General features: G+C 50.1%; 5 protein-coding genes and 2 non-coding genes across 7 annotated transcripts; 4 read left to right on the top strand and 3 right to left on the bottom strand.

Annotated features, from left to right (window-relative positions):
• Positions 1-72: 72 nt before the first annotated feature.
• Positions 73-2,412, top strand: CTHT_0055820 (uncharacterized protein; the record flags this gene model as incomplete). Its single annotated transcript, XM_006695847.1, has 4 exons — positions 73-154; positions 208-238; positions 316-632; positions 698-2,412. The coding sequence occupies 4 exons, from the start codon at positions 73-75 to the stop codon at positions 2,410-2,412; spliced, it is 2,145 nt and encodes a 714-aa protein (XP_006695910.1).
• Positions 2,413-4,937: 2,525 nt separating this feature from the next.
• CTHT_0055810 lies at positions 4,938-5,024 on the top strand. The gene is given in 2 exon segments: positions 4,938-4,976; positions 4,987-5,024. It is a non-coding gene; the product is annotated as a tRNA-Lys (tRNA).
• Positions 5,025-6,175: 1,151 nt separating this feature from the next.
• Positions 6,176-7,536, top strand: CTHT_0055800 (mitochondrial isocitrate dehydrogenase [NAD] subunit 1-like protein; the record flags this gene model as incomplete). Its single annotated transcript, XM_006695846.1, has 3 exons — positions 6,176-6,208; positions 6,329-7,389; positions 7,449-7,536. 3 exons carry the CDS (start codon positions 6,176-6,178, stop codon positions 7,534-7,536), a joined length of 1,182 nt encoding a protein of 393 aa, XP_006695909.1.
• A 957-nt stretch (positions 7,537-8,493) lies between these two features.
• CTHT_0055790 (uncharacterized protein) lies at positions 8,494-9,399 on the bottom strand (the record flags this gene model as incomplete). The annotated part of the gene is made up of 2 exons (XM_006695845.1): positions 8,494-9,319; positions 9,377-9,399. The coding sequence occupies 2 exons, from the start codon at positions 9,397-9,399 to the stop codon at positions 8,494-8,496; spliced, it is 849 nt and encodes a 282-aa protein (XP_006695908.1).
• A 621-nt stretch (positions 9,400-10,020) lies between these two features.
• Positions 10,021-10,897, top strand: CTHT_0055780 (putative endoplasmic reticulum protein; the record flags this gene model as incomplete). Its single annotated transcript, XM_006695844.1, has 4 exons — positions 10,021-10,090; positions 10,164-10,397; positions 10,470-10,811; positions 10,887-10,897. The coding sequence occupies 4 exons, from the start codon at positions 10,021-10,023 to the stop codon at positions 10,895-10,897; spliced, it is 657 nt and encodes a 218-aa protein (XP_006695907.1).
• A 572-nt stretch (positions 10,898-11,469) lies between these two features.
• On the bottom strand, positions 11,470-12,243 carry CTHT_0055770 (uncharacterized protein; the record flags this gene model as incomplete). Its single annotated transcript, XM_006695843.1, has 2 exons — positions 11,470-11,844; positions 11,908-12,243. The coding sequence occupies 2 exons, from the start codon at positions 12,241-12,243 to the stop codon at positions 11,470-11,472; spliced, it is 711 nt and encodes a 236-aa protein (XP_006695906.1).
• A 2,630-nt stretch (positions 12,244-14,873) lies between these two features.
• CTHT_0055760 lies at positions 14,874-14,996 on the bottom strand. The gene is made up of 2 exons: positions 14,961-14,996; positions 14,874-14,909 (listed from the first exon to the last, which is right to left on the bottom strand). It is a non-coding gene; the product is annotated as a tRNA-Thr (tRNA).

Below are 14,996 nucleotides of genomic sequence, written 5' to 3'. Positions count from 1 at the left end.
GACCCCTCGTCTTGGAGCACCGATTTTGTTGTCACAACACCGGGGACCTTTGACTGAAGCAGCTGACGAACCATGGCCGACCGGGAGCGCCACCTGAACGATAGCGATGGGCCCATAGACCCGGAGACGATTTACACCAAAGAATACTGCATTGGTTGGTAGCGTGGGATCCATCTGGAAAAGTCCTCACTGCTGAACAATTACCAGGCGGCGGAAGCTTTGGCAAAGTCTACAAGGGGTATGTCAGTCGCCTGTGCTGCCTAGCTCTTGACTCCTCTTTTGTCTCTCGCGTTCCAAGTGCTGACTTGGTTCCAGCATCGACAAGCGCACCGGCCAGGCTGTCGCCATCAAAATCATCGACATCGAAAGCGCTGAAGATGAGGTCGAAGATATCATCCAAGAGATCGCGATTTTGTCTGAGCTGCAATCGCCATATGTTACCAAGTACTACGGCTCCTACGCCAAGGGCGCAGAGTTATGGATTGTCATGGAATTTTGCGCAGGCGGAAGCTGTGCTGATCTGATGAAGCCTGGACTTATTGGCGAAGAATACATTGCCATAATCATCCGTGAGCTACTCATGGGTTTGGATTACCTGCACTCAGACAAGAAGCTGCACAGAGATATCAAGGGTAACGAAGATTTGTGGCTCTCTTCTACGCCATACACATGATGTGACTTTGCTAACCCGAAGTAGCCGCAAATATCTTGCTGGCGGCAAACGGCCAGGTTAAGCTGGCAGACTTCGGCGTATCGGGTCAACTCTCAGCAACGATGACGAAGAAGAATACATTTGTCGGGACACCCTTCTGGATGGCGCCTGAGGTCATCAAGCAAAGTGGCTACGACCAAAAGGCGGATATCTGGTCCCTGGGTATTACGGCACTGGAGCTAGCCAACGGTGAACCGCCTTATGCCGATATCCATCCCATGAAAGTGCTTTTCTTGATCCCCAAGAACCCGCCACCGAGACTGGAAGGGAACTTTACCAAGGCCTTCAAAGATTTTATTGAACTGTGCTTACAACGAGATCCCAAGGAACGGCCGTCAGCCAAGGAGCTCCTTAAACATCCCTTTGTCCGGAAAGCCAAGAAAACAAGCTATCTTACAGAACTTATTGAGCGGTACAATCGGTGGGCTGCCACCCATAAGCAAGAAGAAGAGGAGGAGTATGAAGCCGCTGAAGACAATGAGCCCGAGAATCGTAACCCTGCAGACGAGGACATGTGGGACTTTGGCACAGTGCGCTTTGTGAATGAGAAGGGCAACGTTATCCACAGGCCAGCTATGTTGAACCACATGGGTGAATCGGCTGCCAATTCCAGGGCTTCGCGGACACTCGAGAACGATAACAACTCAGAGAGGAGACGGGATCCCAGCCCTGCGAAAGTCTCGATGGAGAGGGACACTATGAAGGTTGCCAGTATCCCCGCAACGCCCCGACAGACGTCTCCTCAGAGAAAACCTGTTCCATCCTCAGCAGTTGGACCTCCTTCACCAAGCAAAGTTTCACTTCCACCCTCCCCCCAGAAGTCACTACCTGTCCCCGAGACACCCCGTTCCTCGATTGCTTCGAGGCCAGTTGCCCCACTCCCGGAGAGCAGTTCGCCTGATTACGACCGTGTGCTTCAGGAGGAGCTACAAAAGGAAATGGGTTTGTTGAATCTTGGTGCAGCTATCGAACCGCGCAGCCCAACTTTGCATTCAGCTTCCTCAAAGCTGTCCGCATACAAAGTTCCAGATATTCCTCCGTTCCGCGGAAGTCAACAGCATCTCCTACAACAGCAACAGCAACAGCAGTATCAACACACATCAAGACCATCGACACATCAGCCCTTGCATCCTCCACCTAAAAGCCTGGCTCAACCTTCAGTTTATCATCCTCAATATCCCCAATCGCAAGCCAGTCATCACCTGTCCCAAAGCCATCCTCCCCGGCCAGTCTACTCCAGCTCTCATATCCAACCCCTCATTTCCAAAGAAGTCCCCCGTCACCCCAGTGGCGGCAGTGCCAACGAAGTTCCACTTTCATTCCCCTCCCCTGCCCCTCCCAACCCTAACGGGGAGCTAGATGCCCTCAACGACGTGATCTTTCCTGCCCTCGAAGAGGCTCTCCGGCGTCGTCAAGTAAACCTGCAACAAAAATACCAGCTCCCTCCGTCTGGCGCTACCAACAGTGAGGGGCAGCATAAACATCACCTGATAACTCCAAAACAACAGCGGGCAGAGGCTGCTCATGAGAAGATTCGCAAACTGGTATATAAGCTGGCGCATATCTGCAAAGAAATCGACCAAACCGACAAAGCTGAGCCGGTTGGGATGGGGAATGATGTCGGGACCTTCCTCGAAGGATTGTTGGAAGAGATCTTGGTCAGGGTGGAGCCCCTGGATGAAGAAGATGGCAGACTTTGATCTTCTTCTTCGGCATTTGTCGGCATTCTAAGTTGTGCTACTGAATCCGGGAGCAAGGCTGCTGTTCTCTTCGATGGATACGGCTGCATATTGCGATTTTGGCTGTGGGATGTACCGTTAGACGTAATTCATCCCGTGTTACTGTCACACTTAGCAGTTGCTGAGAGATTCATGGAACACTTTCCAGTGGTATCATGACCGGTCTCGCTACCCCCTCTGTCCACGAATTGCTGTAATTGACTTGGCAAATGATAACAAAAAAGCAAACACCTGTTTCCAGGTATGATGATTCACCATGCATCTCCTAGCTTTATTTTGCAAGAGCCAGTAATACTTCGCTTGGTATAGCGGATTCGTTAACAACTGATATTGCTGCTGATGCAGAAGGCCATGGGAAACCGGGAAAATGCTAGAGTTCGCGGACTCGGGAATATAGACTAGCCATCCAATGTAGGTATTTTATACTTCCTTCTACCAGCCATATTTCCAAGCCCTACGAGGCACGATCAGTGCAGTACGAAGATGTGTATCCATAACTCCGGCTATTGTTAACTCTGATCTAAGGGAAAAGTGCCCTACGATCCGGTGTACAAGTGATTCATCCTGTCTGCAGTCCTATTTGCCGTTGGGAGTCCTTACAACGGGTCCAACAAGTTGACCGCAATATCTGCAATACTCAGCTCAAACCCCTTAGCAGTGGATTGTAGATACAACACACCAACAAAAACTTCTATCTCACAATGATCATCTGCGCCATTCCCCTTCAAAGAGTCTACAATAAGAAATGCAAAATGCTTCTTTGCTCACCGCATCTAGCACCGCGCTCCGCACAAGGTCATCAGTACCCACATTGATGCGGCCCAACCCTCGGACAAGGGACTTGAAATGCTCAAGGGTAAAGGCAAGCAGGCTGCGCTGCCATCCGTTTTTCTGGCCCTTCTCTGGATTGTTGAACTGAGATTTTGGTGTGATGATGAGTGCAGATCGGCAAGCTTGGCCAAAGTTGTCTCGAAATTTGGTGTCAGAATGATTTCATCGGGTGAGATCTTGAGTAAGCTAACCAGTTTTTCTCTCACGCTGCCAATTTTTGGTTCGTATTCCGAGGAGATAGCAAAACGTGTCAACAATCTGAGTCCCGGTTCGACATTCTTCTCGTTATTATTGCTTTAAACAACGTTGCTTGGGATGTGGCCCGTCACCTCCCTGATTTGGGGAGCCAAGCCGAGCTGGCCATTCGCTGAGAAGCCATGTTTGATAAATAGGAAAAAAAAAACCAAGCAGCCAGAGCTGTTGACAGTTTCGAGCAAGAAACGAAGTGTTTTTTGAATAAACAAGGATTGGAAGTAACGAGGAGCGAAATTTCGTCTCTGTAAGCGACTTTTCCGGAGAAAGATCAGGGCAACAAGCAAATCCTAACTTGGGTAATTAAAGACCCTTCAAGGCACGTCTAGCGATAAGCGACTACTGGGACAAGGAGGAAAGCTAAGTGCAGCAGTCAATTGCCTCTGTCAAGGACCTTCTCGGACATGATGTGGTCATAAGAGTCAAAATGACAGCTACTACTGGTTGAACTTGACGCCTTCTATCCAAACGAAGGCAACCTTGTTACTGTTGCTACTGACTGCGTCAAGGTCTGGCTGAAGATTATGGAGGAGTTGCTTGACGATCCATCCAACGAGACATGGATAGACACTCTGCTCGAGATGGTTCCCGTGAGGATGCGGGTGTTTGTTGAAGCCGCCGAATCCGAAACTGCAGAAGCGACGTGGTCGAAGTATGCGACGGGTTTATCATTGGCCTACCACGAAAGCCGGTCGTTTATCCAGCAGAATTGTATTGTGTCTTCCGAGACGGGATCTAGACATGCTTTGACGAAGATCGAATGGCTCTGGGAATAAAAGAGGTCGCAGAGCTTGCCCACAGGCCTAGATCCTCTGAAGGAGGAACAAGGACAAAGGTCGAGTTTTTCCTCACAGTGGCGTCTCTTCCACGTCCAAACAACCTGCTCGTCCGACAACCCTACTACCTCACTATGCCCGAAAGTCATAAAGTCATCGAAGTCCAGAAGAGTCACAACCGTTCTCTTCAGCTACTTGCGAACAACTTGAAACGGTGGTGTCGGGTAAACCATCATGGTACGACGAATGTATGTGCAAGCTTGTTCTACCGCGGGATGATGTTACCACTGCCTATATGTCGGCCGACTTACCCCGACCCAGCCACCTGCCGTTAAAGTTCAACTTCACCAGTCATGTTCTGGACTGGGTGACTTGTTTGACAGGCTGGTGTTGAGCACCGAGAATACACGGTACACCAATCAGTTTCGGTTGACGACGCCAATGATTGCTGCGCTGATCGAAGGGATTCTTGGGCATAGCCTGATCCAGCGGAGGGGAGATGGAAGCTTCGACCGAATGTTAAGTTCAAGTCACAATAGTCCAAGGGCCTCATGGAGAAGCTATGATGGCATGATCACTCTTGTATTTCGCAAAGTTCTCACACCTTCGGCTATCATAAGCAGCCTCGCCCGGCTAGCTCAATCGGTAGAGCGTGAGACTCTTAAGGATTCTCCGTTAATCTCAAGGTTGCGGGTTCGACCCCCGCGTCGGGCTCAATTCCCGACCGTGACCCGAAGAATCGGTCAATTTTTTTCTCGTCGCTGTTGGGTCTGTGGGGCCGACCGTTGAGGCCAGGTTGTGTGCCCTTGGAGGGGCCAAGGAAACCGTTTTTTGGCTTCCGGAAAGCTCATACCAGAATGCCAAGACAACAGCCTGGAGCCAGAGATCCCGCAAGAGCTATCAAGCGCAAGTCCAAATGAGGGCGCGGCTGGCCTTAGACGACTCAAGTCACGTCTGTTGCTGGATGGCAATCTGTTCACGTACCCTGCCGACGGCTTGATGCATCCGGAATGGTTTTAATCCGTTTCTAATAGCTAAAACCCTTTGGCTGTCAGGTAGACTAGAATCCCAGAATATTCCACAAGGAATCAAAGACAAAGTGTGATCCGCGTTCCTGGAGTTGTCAATTTTCCAGGGTGTTCTCTCGTTTAGTCGGCCCAGAAATGCCATGAATAACGAATCAGTTGTTAATAGATGGCTATTTTGTGAAGAGCGATATGGAAAACAGAGGATTGACTTATGGTATTAATTATTGCCAGTGCAAGAAAGGGGCCGAAGCAATGGGAAGCCCGCACCATTGTCTCGGAGCAGGGATAATTAGCGAATGTCGTCAAAGTGCACGATACTCGGAAGATACCTTCTCCGCAGCCTATTTGTCGGACTCCTGGATTATTATGGTCGTTGATCTGTGTTCGAACCTCAGGTGTGGGAGCCGATGTTGTTATCAATTGCAGATGCGTTGATGTAAACGTGCCCTCAAGCTTGCCTTGGCAGAGATAAAGGACCAATCGAGCCAACAGCATGTGAAAGAAACCGCAGCTTTCCGCACCGTCTTCTTCGCTGGGCTGCAAGGCCCTCCACGCGCAGACGTCACAGGCGCGCGGGCCAAACGACGCTAAGACTAAAGGGGTTTAGTGGAAACAAGGTTCTCATTGAAGCCCCACGCATCCGGCAAGATGGAGACCGAAAAAGAGCTCGACCAACAGGGCAGAGCATTCAGTGCCGCAATGGCCATTTGTTTTTGCGGCATTTGACCAGTATTTTGTTCTGAACATTTCTTGCGCTGCCCTTTGCATGCTCCCATCTCACCCTGACGGCCTGCTGGACCTGCGAACGCCAACATTTAAACAATCCGATTGCCTACCATGCTCTCCCGGAACTCGGCTCGCACCGCCCAGGTATGTAATTGTCGTATTGCTTTGGGCTCTTCTGCGCTCGCTGCCACAAAATGCCAGCCCAGATGCACCAAGTCCCCACCATGTGAAGTCCCTACAGATTGCTGAGACCATCATCCATAGCGCGTGCTCAGGGCCGCCGCCCAGTCCCAGCAGCGCCTGAATGTTGCGCGCGGCTTCGCTAGCATCGCCGATGCTCCCTCCCAGACCGTCCAGTCCGACATCTTCAAGCCGACCAAGTATGGTGGCAAATACACTGTCACCCTCATTCCTGGTGATGGTATCGGTGCCGAAGTTGCCGAGAGCGTTAAGACAATCTTCAAGGCCGACAATGTCCCTATTACCTGGGAGCAAATCGAGGTTTCCGGTCTCGATGAGGGCATGACCGCTGCCCGCCGAGAGGAGAAGTTCCAGGAGGCTGTCGCTTCGCTCAGGAGAAACAAGCTGGGCCTGAAGGGCATCCTGCACACGCCTATCGACCGGTCCGGCCACCAGAGCTTCAACGTGGCTATGCGCCAGGAGCTCGACATCTATGCCTCCATCTCGCTGATTAAGAACATTCCTGGTCTCAAGACACGCCATGAGAACGTCGACCTCGCCATCATTCGTGAGAATACCGAGGGCGAGTACAGCGGTCTCGAACACCAGAGCGTCCCAGGTGTCGTTGAGTCCCTCAAGATCATCACTCGCGCCAAGTCTGAGCGCATCGTCAAGTTTGCCTTCAGCTTCGCGCTTGCCAACAACCGCAAGAAGGTCACTTGTATCCACAAGGCCAACATCATGAAGCTTGCCGACGGTCTTTTCCGTGGAACCTTCCAGCGTTTGGCCAAGGACTACCCCCAGCTTGAGTGCAACGACATGATTGTCGACAACGCCTCCATGCAGTGCGTCAGCAAGCCCCAACAGTTTGATGTCATGGTCATGCCCAACCTGTATGGTGGCATTCTGTCCAACATTGCTGCTGCTCTCGTTGGCGGCCCTGGTGTTGTCCCTGGCTGCAACATGGGCCGTGACGTCGCTGTCTTTGAGCCCGGCTGCCGTCACGTCGGTCTCGACATCAAGGGCAAGGACCAGGCTAACCCCACCGCCCTGCTGCTTAGCGGCACCATGCTGCTGCGCCACCTTGGCCTTGATGACCACGCCAACCGCATTTCCAACGCGGTCTATGATGTGATTGCTCAGGGGTACGTTTAGTGGCTAACCAGGTAGCATCAGTGCTGTTATATACTGACTGTTCTTACAGCAAAGTTCGTACCCGCGATATGGGGGGCAACGCCAGTACCCACGAGTTCACTCGTGCTATTCTGGACTCCATGGAGAAGGCTCTTTAAATGGGATAGGTTTCCGTCATGTCATACTTCGGTGGGAACGGCGAAAACGTTGAAACACCACCTGCACCGCGTCCCTGACAACGTTCGCGGCATTCCACAGCTGATAGGATAAAACCCATCAGCTAGCCATTAGGCCATGGGGGTAGGAAACAGGTGAATAGCATTTGCGTCAATAGATTTGCACGGCGCATAACGGGCGTACACAACACAGAACAACCGTTGAGTCAAGGGGAGCAGCTATATCCATATAGCCATGGCAGGCTGTTCGACACTCATGTACTCTAACCAAACTACTACAGTAGTGATGTTAGGGTGGGCAGACAGGTACACATCCTCTTTGTGGCTGATGATGGTCTGTACATTTTGGGTATGAGAGTTGAAAGCAACACGCGCACATTCATTTCTCGAAAATTTTGTGGATCCAACCGTTAGGATATTCCAATGTCGCAATCCCTGTCAATCGGCCGAGACTAACAGACGAGAGTTGTTTTTTTTTTGGCTCCGGTGTTTTCGAGTCGCGGCCGAATAGCGAGCGGATCGCCGGCGGAGTTATCGGATCGAAGTGGAGCGGGCTTTGCAAGGTGGGGTTTCGTGGGTTGGTCGGCCAAAACATCCCAAGCTGACACCTACTCCCAGCCCACCAGGATCGAAGCCAAGAACGGAGGTTGCCGACTCAATCTATCATCAGGTGATATGCTCTAGACTTTAGAGTAGCATACATACCTGCAAGAGAGCGGTCATCGAGGCCTCTCTTCACGATTGTGCTGAAGGGGAGATGGGCCACAGAGTGTCACCTAATTCAATCATACCAAAGCCCGAAGTGACTAATTCATCGTATATAAATTGAAGAACTTGGGTATCGATTTGTGAGGCACTAATTTAAGCAAACTGATATCTCAAGGTGACCCGAAAACGCCGTCCCAGATACAACAGAATCTTACAACAAGAAGGCTGAAGCTAGAATTTAGGCCCGCGAGACCGTCCGGTATACTTAGATGTGCGCTTGACAATTTTCCCCTTTCGCTCCATTTGTTCCTTTTTCTTAATGATCCAGGCCTTGCTCCCCTTCTTGATTTCCCCTTTGCCGCTCTTTGGCTTAGCCTTTTTGCGGTTATCGAGGACCTCGACGTTATCCATGCCCTCCACAACACCAGTGATGTCACCCCCCTTGGCCTGAACAGCAGTGCTGCCAACCGTCAACACCAAGTACACCTTAACATTCTTTGTTCCTGGATCATCCTCAAGCAGACCCGCGCCAAAGCCAGCCTTGATAGCCGCGCTGGTAATCATCTGTTTTTGCACATCGTTCTTTGGGTAGAACTGGCACACTGCCATTCCTCCTCGCTTCAGCGCCGCATATAATCCGTTAAAGAAGCGTGTCAGCCGCCCCGCAGGCGACGTTTCGCTGGTGTCGGCATTGCACAGCCATTGGATTGCGCTGATACTGATTGCGGCGTCGAACGTACCTGGGCGAAAGGGTACACCTTGGCCAATATCGGATAGCAAGAGGTCTCCTTCAACGTCGCGTTGTAGCGCAACATCCAGCATAGACGCGCTTATGTCCATTCCCACCCAGACATGGGGTCCGCCTTCTTCGGGTGGTACGGAAGAAAGGATCTCGCCTGACAGGCCGCTCCCACAGCCAACATCAAGGATTAAGCTGGGCGATTTGAGGTTGAGGAGCTCAAGGGCGCGGCGAGTCATTGCCGCTTGAATATTTTGAATACGAGAGCTGGTGGTATATTTGCGAGCCTCAGCATCGTTGTAGTGGACATCGGCCGCGCTAAATGGTTGTCAGTGTCTGTTGTGGTGAAGGCAGGGTGACGGGTGGCAGGCTTACAGGGTGTCCTCGGGGCGAGACATGGTCAAGGTCGGATCGTTGCGTTAGGCTATAAAACCACACGTATGGTGTTTGGGGAAGTTGAGATGGTCCAGAGAGAGCTGTGTACAATGCAAGGCCACTGGAAGCGCCGTTGCAAAAGTAGTGTCAGATTTTTGGCGGCCGTGGTGGGGCTCTGCAAAGATCTTGAACACTGAAGCACAGCAAACTACATATGTCCAAGGTTGAGCCGGTTATAGGCTTTTGATCTTCCAGTCAATGGATCAATAAATTAGCCCGTCAGAGCAGTTCGACATCGAAAGCGGGCGGCGATGCAACAGAGTTTCTGATGCTCGTAATGTTATCGGATTCCAAAATTGTCATGGCCAGGCGCAACTTTGTTGTGGGTGATAAAAGAGCGGCCAAGACGTATCAAGTTTTATCGATAAGATAAGAACATATCCCCCCCTGTGGTTCGGCAGCTGACACGCTACAAAACGTCATGGCACGCTCTGCCGGGCAACAGCCTCCTGAACGCCAAGACCTCCAAAGAAACTACTACATCTGATCAGCGAAGTTCCACGCCGCCGTCGCCCCTCTGGATATGCTCGAACGTTAAAACGTTTACGTAGATATCCGGGTGACTGGTGTTAGGGAAAGAAAACATGTGGCTTCTACCGCTTGTTGGGTACTTCGGTACCATCCTAGGCTTCTGCTTCATGACTCTAGCCATCGGTACGCAGCACCAAGCTACCTGGAGCTCCTCTTGCTTTGCTCTTGTCGGCTGACTATGGCGATTTTCTTGCAGCGTCTGGGCTATACTACCTGTCAGAGATTGTCGAAGAGCATACCGTAATTGCAAAGCGCTTCCTCACGAAAATGATCTATTCGGTGATGGCTCTCCAGCTGCTTCTCTGCCTCGTCGACCGCTTTCCTTTCTGGCCGACTGCCCTGGGTGTCTTCTCCCACTTCATCTACCTTGGCAATATGCGGCGGTTCCCCTTTGTCAAGCTCACGGATCCTCTATTCATTGCATCATGCGGTATGGACGTCTGGTTGGGTCATTTTGGAAGTACCTGTTCCCTGGTACAAGGCGTGCTGACACTGAAACCAGCTCTCGTTCTGATCAACCACTACGTCTGGTTTAGACACTTCTCCCACCGCCAAGAACGAGCATACCAACGCATGTCCTCCTATTACGACCACCCGCACGATCTGCCTACCTTTTCTGAAATTGCTTCTTACTTTGGTCTCTGTGTCTGGCTTGTTCCGTTCTCCCTATTTGTTAGTCTCTCAGCCAGCGACAACGTCCTTCCCACAATGGGCAGTGAGCCGCCAGTGTCTACATCTTCCATAAGTGCCGGTGGAGCTATCACTGTCAATTCGCACAAGAGGCGCGGTCAAGGAATGGCCAAAGCGCTTGTCGATAGCGTTCGCAATGGGATAAGGGAGGTTGGTGCGTCGTTTGGATGGAAAAGACCAGAGGATAGGTTTTGAAATGTGTATATGACATGGTTAATATTACTGATAGACCTTCATTAGCCACATACTGGCTCCTTTTGCTTTGTTTAGTGTTGCTGCTGCACTGTTTTCATTGCTTTGAAAACATCAGATTCTGTTTTGTCATCAAGTACTGCTCGTCACTATTGCTTTGACATTTCAGAAAACTGAGATTCTTGTTAGCTGTGGCGGTGAGACATTATACACTTCTTTTGTCCTTTACTCATCCTAAAATGTGACACCGGGTGCAAAAACATACTATCACCCATACTTCTCGATGCTCACATCCCGGGAATTTTCTTCTCACAGAGTTCACAACAGTTCTGGTGTTACCCTTCTGGCATCATCATTTCTACTTGCGTTCACCGAACAGTCTTTGCCATCATCCTCAGTAAGGCTGGGGTGTCACAAACTACATCCATTTCACAAAGAGAACATAAGACTTGAGCTGACTTGACAAGCACTTATAGATGGAACTTAGACGGAAGGCAGCATGAAAACGGTGAGCCAAACTGAGCATAAGAAAATGGAACATTTCAGGTACACATCAACCCTTCGAATAGGCTGGGAATACATTGAGGTAAGAGTCCCGACTTTCTCCCCACCTTCCCCCATCACTCCTCCAGAACCAGGTCACTTTCCGTGTTGTTTCCCCACCACTGGCTCGCACTCTGGTGGCTCAAAATCACTTGTGCCACCTCATCCTCGTCCTCGATCGGTTGCCCGGCTCTCTCAGCCTCATCCCTGGCCTGACGGAGCTGCCCAAAAAGGTTTGCTGTCCGCCTCAAATCCTCAAAGGTCGGCCCATGTCGGTGGGATGTAGACCAGTCTGCCTCTATGCCTTCCCTACTTCCACCCCCATCTCCCTCCTCTTGCCGGTTATTGCTGCCCTGTTCGCTTGAGCCAGTGCCCCTGGGCCCCGTGTCCGCATCAATAACAGTAGGCATTGGAGAGGTGAGGAATGTACTTGTGAGGGTGGAAGGCTTAGCCTGCGGAAAATGTGTATCGAGACTCGGTAACAATATGGGCGGTGACAGGTTGGATTCACTAACGTGTTCTGGGCTCACAGCCAGCATCATGTTGAGGTCTACTGAGCTTAGGTGGGAGGGCTCGTCCGCAGAGTTTGAGCTCCCAATGCTGGTGGCAGTTTCGGTCTGTGATGCACTGGAGCTATCGGTCCGGCACAGGCTCGAAATGGCTGTTGACGGGGCCGAAGAGGTTGGTGATACTGATTCCTCAAAGATATTGGAGACGTCGCTAACTGGGTAAACAAGAGGGTTGGTAACTGCTGATGTTGTCCTAATCTCGTATTGTATCGCGGTAGTGGAGGTCTCCTCTGGTGTCTGAAAATCCTTGTTCATATAGTAGCTTTGGCTAGCACTGTGCATTGCGACTTCGCCTAAAACCACTGAACTAGCAGAAGATTTGATGGTAATGGAATTGAAAAGTTCTAGTGATGGGAGCCCTGATGCAACCTGAGTTTGGTGCTCATTAGACATCCGAGGTGTTGCCTTTGCATCATGTCCACAACTTTGGTAATGATGCTCGGAGACGCTACTGAGCATGTAGGAGGGTTCTTGGTTGCCATCAGACAGGATCGCTGTTGGCGTCCGGTCGGTTATTGCTGTCATTTTCCTGGGGATTAGTATCAATGTCCTGGCTGGGTGAAAACCACCTATGTTGTGTGCTCGACAGCCGTTTGTCCAATTCACAGATTGTTTGGTCCAACAAAGCGGCAAGAAGCAACTTGCTACTGATCTTCCACGACACTTTTTATACCTTCATGTACGTTGTTACCGGCCACTTGAGGCTCAGTGCCCTTCCGGCGTCCTACAACAATTTCTGTGCGGCTCAACCCACATCTGTCTTAGGCTCGCGCTGCCTATGCAAGTGTAATTCTACTTATGTGTCCCTTTATATTTGTTGTTATGACAGAGTCATGTGTGTTGTGCCAGGCCTGTTCGATGGGCTCTCGGTCTCTAACTAGCAAGGTCAGTCAGTACCATATCAATGCTAAGAAAGGAGTATGGCATGCTCCATTAGGATCCACAGTATATGCTGTGATGGCACCGTACCACTTTACAGTGAATAACACCTTCGCAATTGTTTTCTAGACATGGTCTCCGATTTGGAGACCCCGCCTTGCTAGCTGGTATGTGCTTGTGATCTGTGATACAGTATTCTCGGATGTTTTGGTCTGCCGTGGCATAAAATGTGTGGTTGTTACCACTGTTCTGTGGACCTTTCTGTTTGTACACTCTTACACTTTCATGATCATCTCCTGGTCAGGCCCCTCTTCAACTGTTTCCGAGCTACTTGCACCACAGGTGCAGAATACACTGCTCTAAAAGACTGCAAAATGGGTGTCTCGTTTCTGGCCTACCCTCATTTTAACGGATTACTGCTTGCTCCACACCTTCCTGGTATTGGCAAACTACAGCTAACGTTTGAGAAGCCCGTGAGAAGAGATAGGAGCTTAACTTTCTGAATCTGGACCATGGCAAAGCATATCCGTGTTGTGTAAAAGTGCTGAGCATTGTGGCAACAGCAATGGGTTTTGCTGGTGAATGCCTCAAGAGCCCAATCACCATCAAGTAGACTGCGTTTGACAAAGAGTAGATCTCTACTTGAGTGCTGCTCCAACTGGTGAGGCCCTCCATCAGGAACGGATTGTCAGAAAAGATCGGCCAGGGGCAATTCAAGGGATCAATATACCTACCTCATCACGAACAGTACAACAAGAGTCCTTAGGCAGAGAGCCCGAATCTGTTTACGGAATGTTTATCTTGAACAAGGCGAGGAACCAGACCACTTGCTAGACTGTTTTCCAGAACAGTATTTTCCTAGCCTGTTTGTTCAGTTCCATATACTTCTGTACTGCAGTGATAGAAATTTCGGTTTCCCATCTGTCGCTATTGCATGAGCATCAAAGATCTTGTGCGATATGTCTTAAGGCATTGTTGTCATGGGGAGTGAGGTACCAAGAACCGGGAAAGGAGGGAACTGTTGGTCAACTACAATCAGGTAGACACATCACTTTGTCCTAGGCTCGCATATGTGATCTTACAGTTGTAACCATTCAGATATATTGTCGGCCTTCCGGCAGAGTGAATACCTTGAAAAAGTAATTCGAGTGGAATTGTATAGGATGGTGGGTCACGTCGTGACACTTCTGGAACTGAGATAGCACTCCGTCGCACCACGTATAGTACTTTGAACCTCATTTGACGAAATACTGATATCATCATATGCCCTTCAAAATGCCGTTCAACGGATACGAAGTGCTTATTGCTCAGCACTGAAGGTGTAACGTATAACAATGTTTTACTGAGAAGAACTATGTTACAGACAGGATTTCGTGAGAAAGTGTTGCAAGCATGTCATTCACCTGCAGGATCGCTTTTCTGTCTGCTGAATCGACAATGGCTCGTCCTATTAATGCAATCAATCATGATTCACATTCCATACTTTTCGTTAGACTGATAGGCCGGTCATCTGTAGAAGTTGCACACTGCACCAGAAACCAGCGTTTCAAGTGATCAGCTTGCCCATCGACTTATCTGCCTTAATAGAGGGGCATCCTGGGGTAAAGGAAGATTGGCAAAAAAATCCTGTTTTCACCCATAACAAAGATCCTGAAGGACATAACTGGGAAGCCTGGATGTGTTTGCATGTTTTTAATGGCTGAAGAGTCAGGCAATATGTAAAAGACTTCAACAAACCAACATGGCTGAAAGCGGACTGAAGGTGGGTGGATGATCAATTCACGGAACAACCAAATGACGAGCCATTGGGAAAGTTTCTGAAAACCAGGTGCTCCTCTGGCCTGATCATGTGACAGTCACGTGTCACTGCTGGGTGGAGAAAGTCACACACTCACGCTTCACCAATTGGTTGCAGGATTACACCTACTAAAGTAACACACCAGCAAAGATTTTCCTCTGCACCCCACATCCACACATTCAGGGTTTAACAAGCCTAAACAAAAAACAAGTACCAAACCCTGTTAATAGGGTAATGCCCACAGCCAGAATCGAACTGACGACCTTGACATAGTTATGCGGGCTAGAAGAAACATGTCACCCAGTGACACCCCAAATCCGCTTACTAGTGTCACGCTCTACCACTGAGCCATGCGGGC

Source organism: Thermochaetoides thermophila (assembly GCF_000221225.1).
Source record: "Thermochaetoides thermophila DSM 1495 unplaced genomic scaffold scf7180000011820, whole genome shotgun sequence".
NCBI lineage: Eukaryota > Fungi > Ascomycota > Sordariomycetes > Sordariales > Chaetomiaceae > Thermochaetoides > Thermochaetoides thermophila.
The sequence above is the reverse complement of the archived record's forward strand: the minus strand, read 5'-3'. Positions and strand labels throughout refer to the sequence as shown.